This window comes from Electrona antarctica, assembly GCF_951216825.1.
Source record: "Electrona antarctica genome assembly, chromosome: 9".
Taxonomy (NCBI): Eukaryota; Metazoa; Chordata; class Actinopteri; order Myctophiformes; family Myctophidae; genus Electrona; species Electrona antarctica.
This window is the reverse complement of record NC_136790.1, coordinates 14,571,160-14,586,159: the sequence shown is the minus strand read 5'-3', so window position 1 is coordinate 14,586,159 and position 15,000 is coordinate 14,571,160. Positions and strand designations below refer to the sequence as shown.

General features: G+C 43.5%; 1 protein-coding gene across 1 annotated transcript in view; it reads right to left on the bottom strand.

Annotated features, from left to right (window-relative positions):
• cacna2d2a (calcium channel, voltage-dependent, alpha 2/delta subunit 2a) overlaps positions 1 to 15,000 on the bottom strand; it is a gene marked incomplete at its 5' end in the record, with an annotated part of 334,563 nt that overhangs the window by 38,025 nt on the left and 281,538 nt on the right. Inside the window, 2 exons of the mRNA XM_079510575.1 lie at positions 11,328 to 11,377; positions 12,033 to 12,138. Of these exons, the coding sequence (XP_079366701.1) occupies positions 11,328 to 11,377; positions 12,033 to 12,138 (156 nt within the window). The remainder of the gene's footprint in view (positions 1 to 11,327; positions 11,378 to 12,032; positions 12,139 to 15,000) is intronic.

The window sequence follows — 15,000 nt, the reverse complement described above, 5'->3', positions numbered from 1 at the left end:
GTTGTTAAAATAACGGGATCCAAGACCACTAATTCTGTTTCACGTGAGGACACAGAGAAAACGTCACGTTTTAGGACATTTTGGATCGGTTAACGTTATGTTTTTCTGATGTACGCCCACAAACCTCATTTCATATGGAGGATAATGACATAACCAAAACTGGGACACCAGGTTGAAAGTGAGTAAATTGATGGTGTATTCTGTTATTAAATTAAGACGAAGCGCTCTTCAATATTGTACATCATTATTTAATATTTTTCACTGGGTCAAATCTAATATACATTCACATTAGCATACAGCAGGTACATCATTCGGCAATGGTGGAAACGCACACGCACACGCACACACACACACACACACACACACACACACACACACACACACACAATTTCCATCCATTTTTACAGTGAAATATATAGGAAGTGCCATTGCCACCTTTGTGACCCCAGTTCCGATCCTTTTTGTATCAATCAGACACACACACAGTCACACACACACACACACACACACACACACACACACACACACACACACACACACACACACACACACACACACACACACACACACACACACACACACACACACACACACACACACACACACACACACACACACACAAAAGGCGGCCTCCCCGAGCGCAGAGCTATTTCAGTATTACACTTTGGACCGTTTGTTATTCATGGCTTGAGCACCGAGGTGCTGACAGGCGTAACCTATTCTATTATTAGCTGGCTAAAAGTCCGGTTTAACGTGCCACAGGGAGATATTCCATCAGGGCAAATGACAGCCAGACCTTTTCACGGGATATAGGGGAACATTTTCCGCCTGACTAGAATAATCTTTAGAACAGTAAAAAAAAAAAAAAAAAAAAGGCCATGCGAGCACATGGGGGATAGGTGGGCCAAAGGAACCGCAGCTGCATGAGGGATAGGTGGGCCTGCATGGGTGGGCCTGCATGGGGGATAGGTGGGCCAAAGGAACCGCAGCTGCATGAGACTCCAGACCAGGCGGGCAAGCATTCGCCGCTGGAAATTAGGCCAATGCGGAAGTACTGAAAACGCTGAAGTTCCTATTCATCGGTATCACAACAATGAAGACTAATAATTGTTCAATCTTTTCACATGAATTTGTAAAGATATTTTTTGGTCTTTTCTGCCTTTATTTGGGTATAGGACAGTGAAGATTGGCAGGAAAACAGGGAGAGAGAGACAGGGAGTGACACGCAGCAAGGCCGCCAGCCAGGCTCGGGAAATATTAGAGCCAATGGGTCAGCCTGGCTGCCTTAACCCTTTTTAGGCCTGACCTCGAAATAAAAAAAAAACCCTTCTAAATCCTCCAGTTTTCTGAATATTTTCACGATTTTTCAAAAATAGCAGACCTACAAGCTCGTAGCGCGCCACTCGGTGGCGCGCTATGAGCTTGTAGATCTGCTATTTTTCAATAGCTAAATTATAACAATGTTTAAAACACCAAAAGGGGTTCCCGCCCAAAATGGGTTAACCCTTTTTACCATTAAAAAAACATTTTAAAATAGCCTATAGTTCAAATAGCCAGTCTCAAGCTCACAACATGTCAATGTAGAGCAGATTTTCAAAACAGTGAAATACATTTAGGGATAAAGGGTAAGGCAAGATAGGGCCCCTCTATGCGATACACGCCCTAACCACTGGGGCCCCCCACATGAATCTTTTAATATTACAATATAATACCAATTATTTTGGGGCGTGCAAATATCACACAACATCTTCATGGCCCACCAGTGGGGCCCCGGCCCACAGTTTGGGCAACCGCCGTCCTACACACTTAACCCATTCAGGCCTGACGTCGAAATTTAAAAAAAAACCTTTTTTAAAATGTATTTTTTTCTAAAAAACCTCATGTTTCTATATCAGTGGTTCTCAATATTTCATGTCAAGAACCCCAACAATTATGTGTAATTGGCCGCCGACCCCCATCTGGAAATATGTCATTCCAGGGACACCCCCCCAGAAGCAAAGATTTGAGCTAAAAACGTTCGCTCTGAAAGAATATATTCAAACATTTGGGCCACATTTTAACGATTTTTCAAAAATAGCAGACCTGCAAGTTTGTAGCGTGGCACTCGGTGCTGTGCTATGAGCTTGTAGATCTGCCATTTTTCAATAGCTAAAGTATAACATAATGCTTTAAAACACCAAAAGGGGTTCCCGCCCAGAATGGGTTAAGGTCAGAGGAGGGACATGGCACTCGCAAAGAGGGGTCACGACTCGGCGCGGATGAAATATTGATGCCGTATATCTTAGCCAGCGAATAACCCCCGACACACGCCAAGAACAACTGTCGCGCATGTGAGACGCGCGCACGTGCAAGTGCGTATGAATAATTATTCGGGGACCGCCATCTGTTCTTTGATGCTGACGAGATGTCGCGATCCCTGTCAGGCGCGATGAGGGCACGGCGCCGCTGAAGGACAGAGTATGGTTAAATAATATTAATAAGCCCAGATGTGTCCACTGGCACCGTCGTGTCCTCACCGTCGGGCAAGTAACCTCGTATCTCCATATTTCAATGATATACTAATTATGTTATAATTTAGCTATTGAAAAATAGCAGATCTACAAGCTCGTAGCGCGCCACCGAGTGGCGCGCTATGAGTTTGTAGGTCTGCTATTTTTTTTAAATCGTGAAAATGTGGCGCAAATCTTTCAGAGCGAACATTTTTAACTAAAATATTGGCTTCTGGGGGGTCCCTGGAACTACATATTTTGAGATGGGGGTCCGTGGCCCAATAGAGATAATTCTGGGGGTCCTTGACATGAAAAAGGTTGAGCACCGCTGACATAGAAACATGGGTTTTTCAGAAAACTATTAGGATTTAGAAGCCTTTTTTTATCGCCATCAGTCCAAAATGGGTTAATGCTATACTTCGTCTACACTACACTGAGCAACGGTATAGCAAAAATACCCGATCTACAAGCTCACGACGCTTGTAGATCTGCTGTTATTGAGACGCGCGGGTGGGTCTCCTGCGGCAGTGCTGAAATTTGCACCACTGCCGGCCCCGCTTGCCCATGGGGGAGAAATTGCATTTTGTTTTTTACCTCTCGGGTCAAAATGTGTGTCAACACAGAAACAGGGGTTGTGTCAAAGGTTGTGTCCAACCTCGACGTGGGAGCTGAATGTCTCAATAGAATAGCAGGGAGACCATATACAACCACCGCAATTGCATTAGGTATATTGTATTAACATACTGTAGCAGTGTAGATTGGACAAAATTGAATTGTATTAATATAATATTTGCGGACGCTGCTGAACAATGCAAAACTACATAAAGAAATACTATAAACTCCAAAACCACTCTCAGTGTAGTCACCGAGAGGCCTACTGATGACCCAGAGAATGTTGTAAATACAGTATTGCTCTTGTTAAGATTGGTATCCTATATTAATTTAATTCAGTCAAATATTGGATTATTGTCTCAAGAATGTTGACAAAAATAACTTTGGTTGAAATATTCCTTTTAAGTGTGTCTGTGGGTTTTATAAATATCAAACCAATGAAAAGTAATTAACAAAAAGCTTGTGACAAAATCATAACAACTGGAACACATACAGTAGGTTCGTTTGTTCCCATTCCCTGGAAGGTATTTACGACCATTTTGCACATAGGAGGTTTCCACTGGATAGCGACGGACAGAAGGACAGCAGTATGGTTAAATAATAGAACAACCCTGCATGCGTCTGCTGGCCCCCTATGTATGGACGCTACACACACACGCACACGCGCACACGCACACGCACACACACGCACACGCGCACACGCACACACACACACACACGCACACACGCACGCACACACACCTGCTGCAAGGGAAAACCTATTAGATTAAGTGGCAGTTCTCAGAATATAAATATATACGGCCCGAGTTAATGGAACAGCTGACAGTCTATTCTGGGGGGCCTGATCGCTCGGCAGGGTGGGGGCGTGGTGGGGGGTTTGGGGGGGTGTTGCACCCCCCACCCCCCCATCCTTCTCCCTCCCCTCGCTCCTTGCAGCAAACTGAGTCAATTTCTACATCTGGAATGAAGGTAATCCCAGGGGGGTCTCTCTCTACACACCCTGCTTGTGTGAGATGCCTGAGGTGTATGTGTGTGCGTCATGTGCGTGTGTGTGTGTGTGTGTGTGTGTGTGCGTCATGTGCGTGCGTGTGTGTGTGTGTGTGTGTGTGGGTGCGTGTGTGCACGTGTGTGTGTGTGTGTGCGTCATGTGCGTGCGTGTGTGCGTGTGTGTGTGTGTGTGTGTGTGCGTGTGTGTGTGTGTGCGTGTGTGTGTGTGTATATTACTATACTTGTGAGAGCCCACATGTCCCCACGAGTACGGTCGAATTGGAGAAATGATTTTTAGTCTTATAGGCCCTCATTTATCAACCGTGCGTACGCCAAAATATGGGTGTACGCCGAAATTACCGCAATTTTCGGCATTTACGATTTGCGCCAAAGCATGAATTTGAACTTGAGCCAGGACAAAAATCACGTCTGGTCGGGAGCTGTCGTACGCTTTGTCCTCACCTGTTTTTCTGTCGTAGAACAGCGGAGCAGCATTGTCTGAACTGCTGACACGCTGTCACAGGCATCTAAACATATGTTTTCACTCCTAAAATGTTAATATGAAACTGTATGTATATAAAAAGAAAAAGAAAAAGAGAGATTTCCAACTTTACAAGTAATTAAAATCGCGCAATTAAAAACAATATAACATGTTTACAATGTATTAGTTTGTGCTTAATCAAACAGTGCTTTACTGGCCTTGTTATGCGAGCGCACTTGTGAGAAGATTTGTGAGCGCATCGCATGCGGCATGAGCGTGACATCAGATGCCTATAGAATCACTGTGATATTATAAAAGAAGGCACATGGACTGCACGCCTTTATTTCCAAGTGACAATGACAATCATACAGCTTGCCTATTTGCAATTGTAGCAGGCTATAGGTGTAAGGGGCTTAATCATTCACCATTTAAATAAGCGCTTTGACAGTTCAGATAAAAGCGAGATCATTTTCGGGGGTCGGGAGGACGGGGCTGCGGCGTGCGTCGCCAGCCCAGCACATACCAGCACACATGCAAACCTTCATCCATATGTTTATGATTCGTTCATCAATGATCAAATCACTCCATAAACGTTGATTATGACTGCCTTGACGACATGGTAGCCTATCTCTCATGCAGGCATCACTCACCCACAGGACTTATCACAGCAGTGCGCAGTCTCACTGATCGCCTTCGCCGTGCACTGCGCACGAATGGGTAAAATTATTATAGGCCTACAAACGTATTCCATTCATGGCGATGCGATGTGTCATGTAGCCTTGAGGTGCGTGCGTGCGTGCGTGGACATGACAGAAAGGCAAGCGAGGTGAGAGGGAAACAGACAGGTATAGGAGGCCTACAGCTTTATTTAATTCATGCAGGTGTTCGTTCTTTATTTATTTAAGATACAACACACCAGTTAGTTGGGCTTGCAAGTTGCGTGTGCACGTCTGTGTGTGTGTATGAGGCGGGCAGCAAGTTTTTCCTGTATCCATGGTTTCCAGGTCGTATTGCAGTTGTTCATGTCGCAAAAACGAGGGCGAGGCTTGATTTCACAGGGCGTGCCAGATAGATTTCAGCCATCACATTTATTAACGTCAGAACGAAATTAAGGAAGGATCAGCTATTTGTGATCACTTTGTAAATGCTGACGCGACGTGGGTGTACTACGAAATCTACACTCGAATTTGGGGCAGAATTTACACTCAATTGATAAATGAGGGCCTGTCTTTAGTCTTAGGAACAGATTCGAGTTGGGGTTAGAATTAGACATTTAGATGTCAGGTTTACTGGTTGGGGTTAGAACCGTGGCTCATTTATACATAGTATAGTAACTGCCAGGGTCATTTATACATAGTATAGTAACTGCCAGGCTCATTTATACATAGTATAGTAACTGCCAGGGTTAGGGTTAGAACTATGGCTCATTTATACATAGTATAGTAACTGCCAGGCTCATTTATACATAGTATAGTAACTGCCAGGGTTAGGGTTAGAACCGTGGCTCATTTATACATAGTATAGTAACTGCCAGGGTCATTTATACATAGTATAGTAACTGCCAGGGTCATTTATACATAGTATAGTAACTGCCAGGGTCATTTATACACAGTATAGTAACTGCCAGGGTCATTTATACATAGTATAGTAACTGCCAGGGTCATTTATACATAGTATAGTAACTGCCAGGGTCATTTATACACAGTATAGTAACTGCCAGGGTCATTTATACATAGTATAGTAACTGCCAGGGTCATTTATACATAGTATAGTAACTGCCAGGGTCATTTATACACAGTATAGTAACTGCCAGGGTCATTTATACATAGTATAGTAACTGCCAGGGTCATTTATACATAGTATAGTAACTGCCAGGGTTGGGGTTAGAACCGTGGCTCATTTATACATAGTATAGTAACTGCCAGGCTCATTTATACATAGTATAGTAACTGCCAGGCTCATTTATACACAGTATAGTAACTGCCAGGGTCATTTATACACAGTATAGTAACTGCCAGGGTCATTTATACACAGTATAGTAACTGCCAGGGTCATTTATACACAGTATAGTAACTGCCAGGGTCATTTATACATAGTATAGTAACTGCCAGGCTCATTTATACACAGTATAGTAACTGCCAGGCTCATTTATACATAGTATAGTAACTGCCAGGGTCTCATTTATACATAGTATAGTAACTGCCAGGGTCATTTATACATAGTATAGTAACTGCCAGGCTCATTTATACATAGTATAGTAACTGCCAGGGTCTCATTTATACATAGTATAGTAACTGCCAGGGTCATTTATACATAGTATAGTAACTGCCAGGCTCATTTATACACAGTATAGTAACTGCCAGGGTCATTTATACATAGTATAGTAACTGCCAGGCTCATTTATACACAGTATAGTAACTGCCAGGGTCATTTATACATAGTATAGTAACTGCCAGGCTCATTTATACATAGTATAGTAACTGCCAGGGTCTCATTTATACATAGTATAGTAACTGCCAGGGCCGTGCATGGAAAATAGCACCTATACAAGCTCACAACGCAACCTGTTATGAGCTTGTAGATCGGCTAGTCTTTGGGCTTCAGGGTTACAGTTGAATATTTTGAAAATAGCATTCATAAAATCGCCGCTCCTAAAATGCTGTTGTCCTCACAAGTATGTGAGTATACCGAGTGTGAGTGTTAGATGCTCCGCGACACCTTTTCCATACTCGTGTATATTCCCTTGAGTAGAAAGACTTCACAGGACTCCGATATCACAAAAAAATATCAAAAAGAAATATCACAAAAAGATTTATTCCAAAAAATAAGTTCCTTATACAGAAGTAATCAAAACAAGTTCTCAAACTCAAAAATATACTACGGTCAAAAAACCGTGTCGCTCTGACGTTGTACTGCTCTGCACCATAGAGTATATAAAAGGATAGAGACTGATCTGGCACGAAGCTCCGCCCCCTCCGCTATTCATGTCAGTGGAAGTTGCTCAGTGGCGTTTTGAAGCACCCGGAAGACTGCTGGAAGTCCCTCCTCCGGACCTCAACTTTGAGGTCCTGGGTGACGTAGGGCAACCGAGCGCTCAACGTTAAAGCCCAGCTGCACGGGGTTTCCCGGTCATGAATCCACGGGTCCGCCTGTAGTCCCTCCTCCTACCACTAGGACCCAGAGCTTCAACGTTGAATAGCCTCACTGGCCCCTTGCTCTGCACACACTCTGCCTCTCTACTGCCCTGCACACACTCAAGTCATAATTAGCTGAATCTGCCCGGACACGCACACACTCAGGTGTTAGCAATTGCAATTAAGATCTCAGTTAGACAACCAGAGCTCTCTTCTTAAAGCTACAGTAACATCATTGCTTTTAACCTAAAGCACATCACCATGAATTAAACAAATTAACTTATTTAAGCTTTTTAACATAGCTAATTTAACAATTGTATAATGCAATATACATGAACCAAAATACAAATCACAAAAATAAAGCAGTAAATATTGAAATAATCATATTATTCAAACTTGGCTCCCACACCGAGTATACCGTGTGTGTGTGTGTTGTGTGTGTGTGTGCGTGTGCGTGTGCGTGTGTGCGTGTGCATGTGCGTGTGTGTGTGCACGCGTGTTTGTGTGTAATGCGTATGCATATGTGAGAAACACGGGGACTAAGGGGAATATGAATTAACCCATTCTGGTGTTTTAACTAAGCATTATTGAGCTATTGAAAAATAGCAGATCTACAAGCTCATAGCGTGCCACCGAGTGGCGCGCTACGAGCTTGTAGGTCTGCTATTTTTGAAAATCGTGAAAATATGGCACAAATCTTTGAATATATATTCTTTCAGAAGACTTTTTCTTTTTTTTTTGACGTCATGCCTAGATGAATTAAGCAGCTCAGCGAGCTTCTCCACAGATTCTAGGAGACAGGCCGGGGCCTTCTTTATCTCTCCATCTCCACCAACATTCCATACGATCCATCCTCGTATACGCCACCGCCGTCCTGCTGTGCTCCCATACGTTTGTTCGTTATGGGGGTATATTTACACCACATATCTGCAAATCTGCATACCGCAACTTTATCATTATCATCAAAGAACGCCTTTGATGTTTGAACTTTGGTAGAACTTTGTGTTTACACAGTTATAGCTGGGTGTGATATCGTTTATTGTGTTAATACCAGGGGCGTCATTGCAGCAACGGCCAAGGTCACCGATGGCTGCATCAACATGGATATCCTTCCCAGCAAACACTAATTTCAGAGTCGAGATCAGTGGTTAGGCCTGACCTCGAAATTAAAAAAAAAAATCTTCTAAATCCTCCAGTTTTCTGAAATAAATATTTTCACGATTTTTGCCAATTGGATCTGTGAATTTATTTGGCCGTGGACCCCCTTCTGAAGATGTTATGTGCCAGCTAGGGACCCCAACACATTTTAGCCACGGACCACCATTTGATGACATTTAGGGCTCCATTTTCGTGACCGCTAAACGCCTTATCCCTAAACTTCTTTGCCTTTTTTACTATTTTGAAAAACATTTTTGAATAGTTCAATTAGCCAATCTACATTGACACGTTGTGAGCTTGTAGACTGGCTATTTTAACTATTCAAAAATGTTTTGCAAAATAGTAAAAAAAAAAAAGGCAAAGAAGTTTAGGGATAAGGGGTTTAGCGGTCACGAAAATGGAGCCCTTTGCCTCTTAGACCCAAAACTAAAGAATATTTCTTTATCATTGGATAACATTTTGTCCACAATTCCTGTATTGCAGTATTGATGTTGGTACCATAGGAGAAGCAACAGGCAAATGATCAAAATATCAATTATTCTACATTCTACACAATTGTGTAGATTTCTTGTAAATTAAGTAATGCAGATGATTAACAATAATTGAACTCTTGAGAGTGTAAAATGAAACCAAATGGACTCTTACGGGTCCATTTGGAGTTTGGAGTTAAATATCTACAGTATAAGGGTCTATTTGGTTACTAACTCCCTCATTTAGCTGGGGACCACCTGGAACCCTCCCAAGGACCACTGGTAGCTGGGGACCACCTGGAACCCTCCCAAGGACCACTGGTTGAATAATTTAGCTGGGGACCACCTGGAACCCTCCCAAGGACCACTGGTAGCTGGGGACCACCTGGAACCCTCCCAAGGACCACTGGTTGAATAATTTAGCTGGGGACCACCTGGAACCCTCCCAAGGACCACTGGTAGCTGGGGACCACCTGGAACCCTCCCAATGACCACTGGTTGAATCATTTAGCTGGGGACCACCTGGAACCCTCCCAAGGACCACTGGTTGAATCATTAAGCTGGGGACCACCTGGAACCCTCACAAGGACCAAATACCAAAAATAAAAAGATTCTTCCCCCCAAGGGGTACCTAAGTCAAAAAAGTTTGGGAACACCTGATGTTACTAACTCCCTCATTTAGCTGGGGACCACCTGGAACCCTCCCAAGGACCACTGGTAGCTGGGGACCACCTGGAACCCTCCCAAGGACCACTGGTTGAATAATTTAGCTGGGGACCACCTGGAACCCTCCCAAGGACCACTGGTAGCTGGGGACCACCTGGAACCCTCCCAAGGACCACTGGTTGAATAATTTAGCTGGGGACCACCTGGAACCCTCCCAAGGACCACTGGTAGCTGGGGACCACCTGGAACCCTCCCAAGGACCACTGGTTGAATCATTTAGCTGGGGACCACCTGGAACCCTCCCAAGGACCACTGGTTGAATCATTTAGCTGGGGACCACCTGGAACCCTCCCAAGGACCACTGGTTGAATCATTAAGCTGGGGACCACCTGGAACCCTCCCAAGGACCACTGTTTGAATCATTAAGCTGGGGACCACCTGGAACCCTCACAAGGACCACCTGGAACCCTCCCAAGGACCACTGGTAGCTGGGGACTACCTGGAACCCTCCCAAGGACCACTGGTTGAATCATTTAGCTGGGGACCACCTGGAACCCTCACAAGGACCAAATACCAAAAATAAAAAGATTCTTCCCCCCAAGGGGTACCTAAGTCAAAAAAGTTTGGGAACACCTGATGTAGATGCTTAACAATAATTCTAACTCTTGAGAGTTAATAAGGGTCCATTTGGTTACTAACTCCATCTTTTAAATGAGGACCACTGGTGGTCCCTGGACCAGTGTTGAGCCAATTGATCACCATAGCAACCCCAGCCTAGGCCTGATTAGGTAAATTCCCAACACCTGCTAAATCCTCCAAACATGTATCTTGATTGGAATCAATCTCCACTCACACTCAATGACTCACACTCCTCATGCAGCTACACAGACACCCCGTGGGGTTTGGAACACGTGTGTCAAATTTAAGTCGGTGGGGCGAACGGTTCTCGAGTTATGTGCATTACAGACGTACACACGTACATATACTGTACAGAGACATGGTGCACTTATAGATAGATTGTTTTGCATTCACATCTTGGGTAATAATGTGACTTTCTTTTTTGAGTGAACTGAGTGAACTGAATCGAAAATTCCTGAGCTCAGAAGCAACAGTTCAATACGGCTCTAATCACAGGGGTTACAACAGTATAGCGTTGCTGCCGGGCAGAAATCTTGTATCTCAAATATTTCAGTTATTTTATGTATTTTTTTCTCCGTAAATTAATAATAAACAAATAAAACAAGAATGCTTTTAGACATACAGTACACGGTCACCACCACGACAGAATAAAGCATACAGTACAGTTACAACGCATAATAGCACATCTCACCTGGGTGTTGATTCTTATGGCGCCGATCGATGGAATCTCAAAGTAGTAACCTGATAATGAAGGAGAGAGCAGTCGGTCAATACGCTGCACAATCATGACAGTCAAGCGTGATTCATGCTTATATAGTTGTCCATTGATGTACACTTGCATTTTCCATGTTCCCTAATGCGCCTAATGGTCATGAATGCACACAGCATGTCACTCACAGAAGACAATACAACAAAAAAACGGTTCCATCTGTGGAGTGAAAATCGAATCATTCCAGGCTATTACATGCAACACCATCAGCACCAGACGGGCGAGGAGCAGAGGTTGAACGTAACAAAGTATATTTATTTACTCAAAAGCTGTACTTTATTTCAGCGTTTCCATTTAAAAAAAGAACACTTTATAGTTCTATACATCTGAGAGGCAAATATTGTACACTGGTTACTCCACGACAATGATTTGGCAGCTTTAGTTACTATGGTTAGTTTTTTATACATTAACCACTTAAACCCTATTTTATACTTTATGCAAAGTGTTGTGAGCTTGCTTCTTGAAAATAATGAGTACTTCTAATTTTGGCATTCAAAGTATATTTTGATGCCAATACTTTTGTATTACAAAGTAAAAAGATCTGTGGTACTGTTTGTACCATGCACCACTGTCCGTTTCGTGAAATGGAAATCGAAGCGCGAGCTGATCATGCAGGAGGCTATATGCTGTAGGCGAGCAGGGAGTCGGCCCTGCTGACCCCCAGCATCTCATCATTGTTCTGCTGGGTGTAAATGCTCATTGGGAATGCTGCTGAGCCCCCAGGCGGCGAGCGCTGATTAGGGACGGGAGAGGAGAGCGGGCCGACTGGGTCAATAACCACCCGCTCCCACCAAGTTATTAAAGCCACGAGTGTTTATACAAAGAGGCGCGAAATGGAGATACATGCCCAGAATGTTAAGAGGGAAGGAGTCTTTGTCGTTATATTTAGAGACATTATATTATGCACTCTTTGCTACTGTGGCTTTCTTGCACAGATACCGCATTCTCATTGCTTCATTGGTATGAATTTTTCCCAGATTGTATGCCGAACTCCTCAAGTCTTTTTTTAACCATACAAACCCCTTGTGAGGACCAGGAAAAACTGTCCCCACAATGTCTATTCCTCAAATGATACTGTACTGTACTTGTGGGAACATTTGGCCCTCACAAGTACAGTAAAGTCCACACAGTCGAGAAAGATGAATTGAATTATGCACTGTTTTTAGGTAGACTATGAAGCACTTATTTATTCTAGGATTGTATGTTCTGTTTCTTTTCTCACCTGTCCTTCCCTTTTTAATGCTGACCCTGGGAGCTGCGCTCCAAGATCTCCTATGCACTTGTGCAAATGGCAAATAAAGTCTATTCTATTCTATTCTACACGCACGCACGCACGAACGCACGCACGCACGCACGCACGCACGCACGCACGCACGCACGCACGCACGCACGCACACACACACTATAGTCTTATTCCGAGAACTCTGTTTGTTCTATTGCTTTTGGTTGTCTGTCAGAGAAGGTGACATCTATAGTTGTGGGTCAATTGGTAACAAAAAGGGCAGAGAGAGAGAATCAGCGTTGGGGACTGTAGAAGCTATTGTAATGTTCTGCTGCCTGAGCTAAAACAGCACAGCACTACTTGTCAGCAGGAAATGTGGAATTCAGTGATTTACTGTGCCTAATGAAAACCATCAACAGCCACCCGTTTGTCTCTCCCAACTTCATGGCTCTATTTGGGCATGTTTACGACAGCTTACGTTGAACTACAACCACCGTCGCCGTAAAAAATGAGGAGTCGCCTTCTTTATTTGCCGGCTTTAGAATTGGTTTTAAGTTTTCACTCATAATGTTTAACCCATTTTGGGCGGGAACCCCTTTTGGTGTTAGCATTATGTTATGCTTTAGCTATTGAAAAATAGCAGATCTACAAGCTCATAGTGGCGCGCTACGAGCTTGTAGGTCTGCTATTTTTGAAAAATCTTGTAGGTCTGACATTTTTAGAATCTGATCTCAGGTCAAAATGGGTTAATGTTCTGGAGGGTTCTGCCGTCTGTGGACCTCTGTGTGAGCTGTGTGTGTGTGTGTGTGGGGGGGGGGGGTTGGGGGGGGCAGCATGACTCAAAGACGCAGCTTATTGAGTTTGTCGTTAGAGCTCCTGGGTTTTTTCGAAAGCACTTCGATCCAGAAAAGGTTGGGAAACGACTGATCGTAGACCTCCGTTTCTCAACCACCATCCTGGGGTCCTCCAGAGGGACCCTTTACAGGTCTGTATAACTCTGAGGATCCATCGCGTCAAAATGGGAGTCTGGGGCCTAATGCTCGTCAAACTGGGGGTCCTTGAATGAAAGGTATAGAGAATCACTGAACTAAACTATTACTGGAACCACAATCTGTGTTGTAAATTCCTCAGTGTTAACTGAACTCTGTGAGTATACAATGGTGGTGGGCAGGATCTTTTCTATCTTAATGATCAATAGATCTATTGTGTTTCAGCTCGGATCAATGGTACTATTACTAGTCTCGCATAGCCAGACAACTATATTCCACAATCTGGAACCACATGCAACTCCTGAAATCCGAGTAAGGAAGCTGCTATTTCCGTTCACGGGAATATAATATTAATTGAAAATATCTTTACATTTTATGTTGTCAATTTCCTTTTCTGCTAAGCAGCTAGCTACATATTCTCAGGTGATTTCAATTTATATTGGGATAAATTCGAGCGACTGTAAAGACGAAACGGAAGTACTGAGTTGTGCTTGAAATGTACTGTAATTCTACAAACTACAATCAATCAAAAAGTGGGGAGGAGGCTCCAAACTTCCTCTTTATATTTTACTCATGATAGAGCTTACATTGGTCCAGACTGTATGACGGAAGCATTTGGAAATTGTGAGAGGCAACAGTCTGGCACCGCGAGACTATACTATTACTAACATAGTATATTACATTACTGCAAGTACCTATTTATTGGTTTCACAATTACAATTCATTGATTATTCAAGGTTTTAAAAGAAAATATATATACTTTTAACATACATTTTGTTTAATAAAATTACTTATTAAAGTAGGGTGATAATTGTCACTGCATGTAATCCTATGGCTGGGGTGATGGGCGGGAGGAATAGGACGAGCCCCCACTCCTTCCGGTGGGGGCTCCTCACAGGTGAGTCAGTATAGCGATACAGCAGCAGCGACAACAAATACAAATGTGTGTGGAGGCCTGGGGGGGAATCAATTGGGATAACAACAAAAATGGCCCACTTGCAATAATATCCTCACGCATATGAATCTCCAATGTCACAATTTCCCACATTTTCCCACAATACTCATGCCTACTAATTTGTCTTGCGTTATTCCCCCACAAGTGGGTCACAAGTGGGTGTCTGTGTCCTTGTTCAGCCACACAGAGAGTAATGCCGGAGCCAAGAAAGAGCCTTGGTTCTCCTTAAGAAGGGATTGCAACTCAAACCAAGTGAGACAACAGCCAGTTTCCTGGCCTGGGACGAGAGAGAGAGAGAGAGAGGGGGGGGGGGGGGGTCTATGTTCGTGCGTGGAGAAACCTTGTAAAATAAAGTTGTGAGCTTGTAGACCTACTATTTTTGCTATTTTTTTTACTTTCTATTTTAAGTGGAAGGAAAATCAATTACAC